The 10742-nt window shown below is 41.7% G+C and overlaps 1 protein-coding gene across 1 annotated transcript in view; it reads right to left on the reverse strand.

The window, feature by feature from the left end:
- Positions 1 to 6018: 6018 nt before the first annotated feature.
- Positions 6019 to 10742, reverse strand: part of slc38a6 (solute carrier family 38 member 6) — a 10846-nt gene continuing 6122 nt past the window's right edge. The window contains exons 7-16 of the mRNA XM_017411134.3: positions 10323 to 10408; positions 10181 to 10239; positions 10029 to 10100; positions 8538 to 8594; positions 8083 to 8162; positions 7905 to 8005; positions 7705 to 7829; positions 7385 to 7529; positions 7042 to 7136; positions 6019 to 6958 (exon numbers count right to left, since the gene is read on the reverse strand). Of these exons, the coding sequence (XP_017266623.1) occupies positions 6875 to 6958; positions 7042 to 7136; positions 7385 to 7529; positions 7705 to 7829; positions 7905 to 8005; positions 8083 to 8162; positions 8538 to 8594; positions 10029 to 10100; positions 10181 to 10239; positions 10323 to 10408 (904 nt within the window). The 3' untranslated portion in view covers positions 6019 to 6874. The remainder of the gene's footprint in view (positions 6959 to 7041; positions 7137 to 7384; positions 7530 to 7704; positions 7830 to 7904; positions 8006 to 8082; positions 8163 to 8537; positions 8595 to 10028; positions 10101 to 10180; positions 10240 to 10322; positions 10409 to 10742) is intronic.

Genomic DNA, 10742 nt, shown 5'->3' on the forward strand with positions numbered 1-10742 from the left:
TTTCAGTGTTCATTTCGTTTTTTTGTGTGTATTTTGTTTTGTATTACCATAACTGATCTTAATTAAAAAAAAGCACACACACACAGCTTCTCTTAAAAAAGTGAATAAAATCTTATCTGGATATATACAAGATCAAATGAACAATACTTGTTTTAATTTATGACATAACTTTTTACTTTGTGTTTAAAAAAAAGTGCCAAAAGAGCAGTTTGTTGAATCCTAAAAGCAGAATCAAATAAAGATAAAAACATGTTTACGAAAAGATTAAAAAAAGGTACTAAATAGATTTTTTTATTTACATTTTTCTGCTCAAACATTCACGTGAAGTTCGCTCTTCATCCACCAGGTGGCAGTAAAGAGACAGAATCTGTTCATATTTTATTTAAAACAATAAGAAAAACAAATTTCAGAATAAAACCCTGCACAATAACACTTTTTCTTCACTTTTATTAGTATTAGAAGCTCATAAATGCCATTATATCATGAGAAGCACCTAATGTTTGTTAATGAAGCGATAAAATTAAACTTGCTTTTTTATTTTTGCAAAAATCCAATCAAGGTAATAAAATCCTGGGCCAAACTGGATGCGTTTCAATGTGTCTGAATGATCCTTTTTCCAAATATTCTGTTGTCAGAAATATAAATTCATCATAACGACATAATGTTGCCATCTGAGAAAGTGTAAAAGACTCATAAATGTAAAAAAATATGGCTTGCATTCATTTTGCTTAATTTACTGAACAAAATGACTGATGCTCTGGTCAGATTTATCAACTAAAATCAAGTAGCATCCTTTATTTAAAGATTCCAGGTTGCATTTGTTTAAAGGAGAATAAATCCTAAAGTAAAAGGAGTTAAATCCCTCCTTTCTTCCCCCCCTGCTATGTATACTTTCTCTTTCCTCCTTTAAAAGCCACTCTCTCCCCTCCTCCTGTTCCATCCATAAATGCCACGATCAAAGTCCCCACTTTATTGGTGTTAGACTTGACCTCTGACCCCTCCCTGGCAAATGTCGGCGCTCCACATCCCTCCGCTGCAGCTGGTATAAATAAAGAGCCGGGGTCCCACTCCTCGCACATCCCTCGGATCCAGACCGTCTTGTAAACAACCTCTCAGATGTGACCTTCCTGAGAGGAGAGGCTCGTGACGAGAAAGCGGGCCGGGTCGTGGAGGGCCTCGGCGCTGGGGGAGCCAAGCTGGGATTTCAGATTGGAAGAAAAGACTTTGCACCTAAAATTTAATCTGCAGCTGACCTGAACCAGCAGGAACCAAACGTGTTGGTTTATGCTCTCAAACCCTGCTCGTATTGTTTTTTTACTCAGGGCTCCAGAGTCAGAGTGACTGAATGGGGTATTTGTTCCCATATCATATAAGAAAAGTCTTCAGAGGGCACAGCTTCTGATTCAGGCTCTCCAGCAGAGGGCAGAAGAAGACTGCTGAGTTCATCACCTTCCACCTTTCTCTGAAAGACCTTCACATTTCTACATCCTCCTTCTTCTTCCACACCGCTTCCTCTACGTTCAACACCGATTATCTTACAGGGACTCGCTGTCATGGCCAAAATCTGAAATGGTGCCTCCGTGGTGGAGGTCTGCAGCAGCAGAACCCCAATGAAAGGCTCTCATAGTCATCCAGGAAGTGCAAAAAATACAAGAAATGTAAGAAAATGTTCAAATGAAAAAATCCAAAATGTGGAAAAAGTTAAACATTTTTAAAAAAGGTTATGTTCTCTGAGATTTGTCTTTGTTTTAGTTGTTTTTATTGCCCACCTTTAAAAGGTGAAACTCTGATGCAAGACTGTTTTTGTTGTTAGCAAAGTATCTCATGAATATAATATTCAGACTTTCAAAAAGTAATCTTTAGAACCACTGATTGACTTTTGGAGTCACCCCAATTTTAAGATGGCTGCAACAGCTAATGACATTAACCAACACAGTAATGGCTCCGATTCAGTCACTCCTGCAGGTATTTAGCTAATCTCTGATGTGGTAGTAGCTGAGAGTCATACACAGGGTTTTTTAGCTTTATTGTTGTGTATTTTGTTTATTATAGCGTGCGGATATCCATTTACTATTCTTGCTGTATTTTTACCATATTAGTTTTTTAGGAAATGTTTGTTTCTCTGCTGTTATGTCCTGTAAAATATAGTTTCTGTTGGTTTTGTAATTTGGCCTCTTCATGTTTCAGTGGAGACTAAATATTCACATTAACACTAACAGTTGTGTGTCTTTAATCCAAAGCATTTTTATTGCACATCAGGACACGTCTCTTGTCTGTAACCTCTGCATACGACCTAATTTCAGCCACCTGTGGAGTTGCCACATCATTTTCACCATCCAGGGTCCAGTTTATGTCCTCGGCCCGGCCCCACCCTGTATCTGCAACTAATGAAGCGTAGCATTGGTGCCAAACGGGGCAGCAGAGGAGGAGGAGAACGCAGCTGAGATATATTGAAGCTCATCTCTTTTGACCTCGGTGAGAGAAAAGGAGCCACCCCCCACCTCACCTCACCTCCTGCACCGCCACAAACTCGATTACATCCATCAGTCATTGGGTCTGAGCGCCGGGGGTTTACCCCGCCATGCTACAGTTTGGTCACAAGGCCTCAGCTTCCCCTCAGGTGAGGCCGGACACACATGTGTGTGGAAAGAAAGCCCATAAATCACACATCTGGTAATGAACGCACTTTACTCACACCGTAGTGTTTACTGCCTGTGCTCCGCCGCAGGAGAACAGGAGTAAGAGACTGAAAAAAAGAGAAATTTATCAGGAGAGAGGTGGTTTCTAAACTATAAGGTGTTCTCAGCTCAAAGAAGAGAGCCCCGGTCAGACCGGAGGACGTTCTCCGTGAAGGCGAAGCAGGAAAAACACAAATGAGGCTCAGTGTTGGGAGAACTGGAGGAATGTAACAGAGAGAGAGCGGTCAGAGCTGCTCTGGATGGAGGAGCGGCGGGCTGAGGGCGAATGAGGCTGGAGGGGGGCAGCTCTGTCACAGCCCTCCTGGGTAATTGGCTCCAGATGTGAGGCAGCGTGGCCTCCTGCGCCAGAAAGGCGTCAGGGCCGCATTAAGAGCTCAGCTCAGGGCTGATGGGAATCGCACTGACACAAGCCCACCACACACACACACACACACACACACTAAGATAAACTGGATCCTACAGTGCTGCCTCGACCAGAACAACTCTGTCCCCCCACATTAAAAAAACAACTGAAAAAGAAAAAAAAAACAAAACGGTCGACCCTGCATGTAAACAAAAACAAAACGCAGTGATTTATAAAGCAACTGGTAAAAGATTTATTTTTTTAATCGCGGGAATATATTGTATGTGCTCATTTTGATCCTGGGGTTTTAAAAGTTCTTACAGAGGAGAAACAAAAGATTCTGCTTGTTTGGATGAACTCTGAGAGGAACTCTGTGGTTAAAATGTGGAATATCATAATATCTATCCAGAATATGTCCGTTTCAGGAAACGCTTTGCATGGTTGTTTGCACCACTTTCTTTAAATGAAAAGATTTAATAAACTAAATTCACATTTTAGACTTTTTTTGGAATATTAGGTCGAATCTCTTGATCCAAAGCTCTGTCATACTCCTTTAAAGGCTTACTTTATTTTGTGTTTTTACTGAAAACTTATGTCATACTTTAAAAAAACAAATCGTATTCCCTCCCCATGACTTTGTCCACGTGGCTATGAAGCTCTTATGTCTAATTATCACACGCTGCCAAAAGGAGAAGACAGATAAAGTTTTAAATGCAGTCACTTGAACAGCTTTTTCAGTAGGCCGACAACACCTCCTCCACATTTCCTTCATCTTTTCCAAGCTGGTTTTCAAATAGGAGCTTCAAACTTGGGGTTTTTCCCAACACGATTTAATACGGACCTTAAATCTACAGCGACGAGAGCATCTGGTGCTTGGAAAAAAAGAAAAAACAGAGTCCTCAGAGCCAGGAATGCTGTTCCTGTGACACAAAGAGCATGTTTACTGATGGAGCGTGGAAATGGATTAAAAGCAGAAAAGCAGCATGGAGGGAAAGGTGAACGGACACAGCCGGGAGGGGGGGTAATGAAACGGGAGAGCACTTCATCAGGGATGACACTTGCGTATTGATGACATTCGCCGAGTCACAGTTCCCACCGTGACTAACAAGGAGAGCCACTTATCACTGGCGGCGAGCACCAAGAAGCTGACAAGAAAAGACCCTCGAAGCACCTCTCAGTCAGGAATGCCTGTCGGACGAGACGACGGGGCCAAACAGAAAGCAGATGGGCCAGATTTCAGCCCTGCGACCTGTGACGGCCCGGCGAACCGATGCTGAAACCCAAACAGGAAGAGGAAACTGAAAACCGCCTTGGCTCTGCTTTTTGGCTTGTTAGCAAAATATCTCATGAACCACTGCATGGATCTTAATGAAACCTTCAGAGCCTAACCACTGGGTGTACCTCTACAATAGATTAATGTTTGGAGTCAATCTGATAAAAGATGGCCACCACAGCTAAGTGACACCCTACACAAAAATGACCTGAGGTGGAAGAAGCTGAGAGTCATTAACACGTACAATATTTTGAAAGATTTTACTCCATTTCTCACTAAAACTCTGGTGATATTCATTCTTTCAGTACGGGTTTCCTCCTTTCTTGTCCTCACAAAGACGAGGCCCAATAGGCTGTGAATAGGTCAAAGGTCAGCGCTCATGTGCCGGGATCAGAAGTCGCTGCCATCCTGATTTCCGACCAACAGATAACATTTTTAAAGCACACATCCAAGACTTCTCACAACAATAGAGGCCAAACAGCATCTTAATTTGAGCCCTCCGTCCTTCCATCCTTCGGCCCCCGGGAGACGGTGTTGTCATGCTGCTGGACGCGGGCCCGGGATGTGAGCGAGTTTAACCAAACAAAAACACTCCCACCCCGGGCCGAGGGCCGAGGTACCGCGGCCCCATCAGGCCTCCAGGAAAACAGCCCCGAGCTGCGGTGACGTGCACGTTCCTAACACCCAAGCAGATTCTGCTTACAGAGGGTTTTACTACAGTCAGTCACCAGGTGGTAATCTTGTGCTACAAATGGCCTTCCAGCCCAATCTCACAGAAATACACGAGTTTAGAGAGGAAAAAAAACAGCTGATTATGAGGAGAAGTTTCTCCTTCTGGTCTGATTAATTGTCTGAATGCTGAGTCAGCTTTCACACTTTTGTTTTCCTCCTGTTCATTTCTTGCAAACTCTTTCTGCATGTTTTGTACCATTTCTGCTTCATTTAATTTCCCTCAGGGGATCGATAAAATAATGTTTTTACTCTCTTCTATTTTAGACGCTCGTATGTCAAAATGTTCAGCCCAATCTAGATCTGTGTCCCATGACTTTATTTAAAATCTAATTACCCATATCAATACATCTCTTCAATTGCTTCAAAGACTTTTTTTTTTTAAAATTAGAGCACACTTGCTCTATTTTGTCCTCTTTTTCAATCATTTTAGCCTCTGAACTGCTCATTTTAACAAGTTTTACCTAATTTAAGCAGTCATTTAAGTACCTTATTTGTAAAAATCTAATTCCTCTAGTTTCTGTTTGTCCTGTTTTTGTTTATATCAACAATTTAGGCCCAAACAGTGTGAGATTTTAAATATATATTTTACCAAATACATCCAGCATGAAGAGCAGCTGCTCTGGATGTGTTTTTTTTTTTTCCAGAGATGGATGGACGCTCCTTCATAACTACAGACACTTCCTTCTGCGGGGACAGCAGCCTGCCTAATCCCGTAGATTAAAAGCAGCAGTCGGTCGGGTGGTGGAAGGTTTCAGGAGCAGCATAAAAGACAAATCTAAACTGCATCGTGATTAGAAACGTGCAGAGCATGTGGCTTTCATTAGCGACAAGCTGAGCCCGAGTTTAACACAGAGGAGCACGACTGTATCATAACCATTGCTGTCAATCAAACACGCAGACACATCAAGACGGATGAGTGTTGACACAGACATGTCAGCGGTTAAATGAGCAATCTGACATCTCATTACATGAACGGTTTCCTTTTTTTTTTTTTTTAAATTTAATGCCGGTCATTTAAAAACACAATAAAACCTGCAACAGAGCAGAGCAAACAAATACAAAGTCGGGACTGTAGGCGGAATTACAAATGATTAAAAGATTGCTCCAGAACCAATAAAGTGTCGTATTTAACAGCTTCACACACGTGTTTAACTAAAGTGCATGATTATCCACATAAAGCAACCAAACAGCTATAATAGTGAAAATGAAACAACAGTAAACCATATTCTCCCTTCTGAACAACAAATATATATTTATATACACACATAAAAAATAAACTGCCTTGAACTTGTCAGCATGTAGAAAACACTGTTTAAACTTTACCCTAAATGATGTTCCTGAGGTCATGTTGCTCTTCGTTTCCCCTCTTCCCTTTTGAAAAATCTACCGCCACCGAAAGGCAAGAAGCAAAAATGTTTTTCTCCATGTCCGTGTTAGCAAAATATTTTGTGAACCAGTGGACGGGTTTTAATATAAGTTACAGAAAGTAATCGTTGGGTGTTCAAGGTGGCCGACGCACCCAACTGACCTTTGTAAATACAAAAATGGTTAAAATACAGTCAGTTTTATAGATACTGAGCTAAAATTTAGTGTGATTGTAGCTGAGAGGCATTCATAACACGTACCCTTAGATAGTGCAAAACAACCTTTAAAAAGGTTGGACCAAAACAGCTATAAGTCCATCTGTTCTCAGCTTAAAGGTGATTTTGCTTTCTGTTTTTGGCATAGAAGGCCGTGGGCGATATACATTTTATTTAATTCATAGTCTTTGGTAAAGGTTTCCTTTCGTTTTCCGCTTTTTAGTTTTCCTTTTTAGACTAGAGGAGGTTATGGGTTCATGGTCCATGTGACAATGATGATAGTGAGACTGATAACACCCATAATGAACCCAAAGACCACGAGGAACAGAGCCTGGAAACAAACAAAAACAAAACCGATGTGAGTGCAGAGATAAAAACGAATCACGTGATGAATAACAAACTGTGAGGAATTACCCCAACTGAGTCGACGGATTTCAGGGGCTGGTTGCTGATCCTGAGGTAGAAGAGGCCTGGAAAAACAAACAGCAGGCAGCTGGACATTGTTGAGCCTAAGAAACAAAACAGGAAAGAGTCTTAAACTGCACCGACAACAAGCTGCACGGCTGATAACAGCAGCTTCATAAACCGTTCAGGATCAGGAACGCAACATTAATTATGCACGAGCAGACAGTGTAATTTCAGGAGCGGCAATCAATACAAGAGGAATATTGAAATGTTAGCTGCTCTTAATGTCCCCTTTGCAGCTGAAAAGAGATTCAGCCGTTATTTTCTTGCATTAAAAGTATATCTTGCGTACCTACTACTCCAAACACGTTCCTGATGTCAGGCACAAAGATGGCCAGCATCAGCACCACGCTCAGAATGATTAGTGTTGACGTGACGTGGATCCACCAGGAGAAGTCCCGTCCTCCGAACAGCAGCAAAATCACAGCCTTCCGAGCCTGTGGCAGTCATACAAACGGAGCTCGTTCATTACAAATACGAGCAGTTAAAATGTTATTCATCCAGGCAACCTTACAACACTGTAAAACTGCAGCTGTGTGAATAAACTCGACCCTGATTTGACCTGAGTTAAAGCACGGGCAAACCGAGGCATTACGCGTCTGGTGGACTCACAGGGAAGTGTATGAGCGGCACAGTCAGCAGCACGGAGAGGAGGATGGCCACCCGGACCGTCGTGACCATGATGTCTCGCGGCAGGTACACATTGTAGCCAAGCAGCAGCTCGGATTCCACATGACCTACAAGCAGCGGATGAGACGAGTGAGGGCGCAGACAGAGCAGGAACTCGATGCCGTGTGTCCCTGCAGGCTTACCGTAGAAGGTGAGGTACCCGAACAGAGCAGAAACGAAGTAAAGCAGGAAGCTGAGGCCAATGCCGATGTTTGAAACATTCTGCATCCTGGCCTTAGAGGGCCTAAAAAAACATATTCACTGAGCAGAGTGTTGATGAATGTAAAAATATGTATTTTTCTTTAAAGCGGCGGGGCTGACCGTTCTAATTCACAGTAGATGGGCAGGATCGCTGTGTGGCACAGAAAGGAGAAGGCCATGGTGGGGATGGCATAGGCACTCTGCAGAAAAACGTCATTAACAAATTATCAGATATTGTGTCTCACAGGAGGGAGGAAGGTGGATAACTTAAACATCTGGGCCGCTTATTGTCATTACAGCAAAATGTCCCAGACTACAAGTAAATGTACACTTCACAGCAGCAGAAGCAGCAAATTCCTTTTGCCTTGTGCTAAATGTGGCCTCAACATGCAACATAAATGTGAGCAGCAGCAGAAAAGGCGCTGCTTGACTTCCTCACAAAAACACGCCAATTCTTCATAGGTGAGAGTGCGACCTGTCAGCAGAGTCCATTCGACAACTTCTCACTGCCGCCACAAAGGCTCCGCTTGAGCTCAACAGAAAGGAACAAGAACACTGGAGGTTCGTATACGCACCCTGACGGACACGATGAAGAGTTTGGGCGTGCATTCTGAGTCAGAGGTATTTGATGTCTGCAGCAACAAGGAGAAAAGAGGAAAGCATGGTTTTATTGTTTTCATCTTAATGAAAATAGAAATACATTTTCACAGTTTAGCCTCGGTGCTAAAAGGAAAAAAAATCCCCAAAGTTAATCCTTTAAGTTCAGCCACGAAAGGCCTGGAGTCGTTGGTTGGTGTAGAATTTCTAAAAGTCAGAGTTCATTTCCAGGACCAGACAGGGTCACCTGGACTTCCTTCCCTTCAGGACTGGCTTTATTCACCGTGCACAGCTCTCTGCAGGCCTCTCTGGTCCTCATCAGCCGAATCTGACACAATCACTGAACTCAATATCCTGGGTTTTCCTCCTGATCTTGTGGCCGTGACCGTCTGGTGCAAACTACCCACTTCAGACCTACGCAACATCAATTTAAGGTCAAACAATTAAAAAAAAAAAAAAGGATCTAATCTCTGAATTGTTTTATTATTATTATTTAAAAGTAGACAGAATATTATTCTTAATCTAAAAAAATAAAAAAATTATTCCTGATATGGAAGAAAGAAAACCTTTACAAACTGAGCAGGTTTTTTTTTCTAGTGTGAACAAGGATACAGAAATATTCAAATTCAAAAATAAAAATATTTTTAAAATCCTTAAGTGCAGTTCTCCATTAGAGATATGAATGTACAGAAATTAGTAATAAATAAGAAAAGCATAGTGGTTAAACTAAAGTGAGTAGTCAATTCTATACCCTTTTTATATATTTTTTTTCCAAAATATCTGTAAAACTAGAGCTTTCTTCTTTTTGAATCTGTGTATATGCGCCCTAGTTTTATGTAAAAAGAATCATAAAAAAGTACTAGAAAAATGACACATTCCAGTCGCAGCAGCAATCAGGAGCTACAGGATGAACTTTAACACCAATAGTCAATGCTGCAGGACTGAAATGACTCGCCGAGGTCTAATCGTAAAATAAAGCTCTAAAAAGCCGTCACTTTGGACCCGAATGGCAGGAACTGAGTTTCTGAGGACACGAACTTCCAGGGAATGTGGAAAAACACCGCATATTGCATCAATGTCAAAAAAATGAGTGAGGACAAAAAAAAAAATCTGATTTTAAACTGCAAAACTAAGCTTTTCTCAAAGGAAAAATAAAGAAAGCACATTTTTTTCTGAAGAAAAGATCGTTTTCTTGTGTTCAGAGTTCAGAGCGTTTGGTGTGAACCTAAAACTGAATGTACGGTCTGAACAGTGAAACGTGGAGGTGACAGAGTGGAAAATACGCCTTTCCAGGAGCTTGGCAGTAAAAGAATATCTAAGCCATAAAAAGTCAAAATCAAAAAAAAAAAAAAGATTTATTTACAAGGACTAAAAACATGTCTGTGCCTGAACATATGTCTTAAAATCCCAGCTAAAAGGGACTGAGATTCTTTAAAAAATTTTAAAATGTGGCCGAAGAAATCATCTACCTTGAATGTTCCTGTTGGTGTTGTCTCATTATGAGGCAGAGGACAGGGAATAGCCCATTTCTTCACCACAACCTGGAGACGAGACGATGCAGAGAGTCAACAATGGAAGAACTACAGATGACGCACGTTTGGATGTTTAGGCCAAAGCTCACCACAATTGCAAAATACAGTATGAAGACGAAGGAGAGGCTGCTGGTGTAGCCCAGGAAGCCTGCAAGTGACGAGAGAAAAAGAAATCCGGTAAGATTAGGCGAATTAAACCAGTCTGAGCAGAAAATCAAGAATTTTTCTTACCAATTTTGGGAAGCATAGCTAAAGGCAGAACGATGCAAACTGTGACAAGAATCAGAAGCAACCTGCCGTCTGCGTACCAAGCATCTCTGGAAACATAAAAAGATGTGTGGTATTAAGGCTAAATTAAGCCATATTTCTTGTCATCATCATTTTCTGCATCTTGAAACGCTTTGAGATAGACCAGTTCTGGAAATTTGTCTCCATTTCGAGCTCAAATAGAAAGCGACAGATTCGTCATGTGGTACGAATTAAAGGCTTTAGCTCTTGCAAATCATAACAATTATGTAATTCGCATGCTAACGTCGTGCCACTCCATCAGATGGGACCAGATTTCGCTCACTGGGTTTTTCGAGAAGAGAATAATATTTTCCTTCGCTGAGGGGCAGCCTTGGCGGTTCATTGGGGGAGTTGGAGGAGGAG

This window comes from Kryptolebias marmoratus, linkage group LG10 (genome assembly GCF_001649575.2).
Source record: "Kryptolebias marmoratus isolate JLee-2015 linkage group LG10, ASM164957v2, whole genome shotgun sequence".
Lineage (NCBI taxonomy): Eukaryota > Metazoa > Chordata > Actinopteri > Cyprinodontiformes > Rivulidae > Kryptolebias > Kryptolebias marmoratus.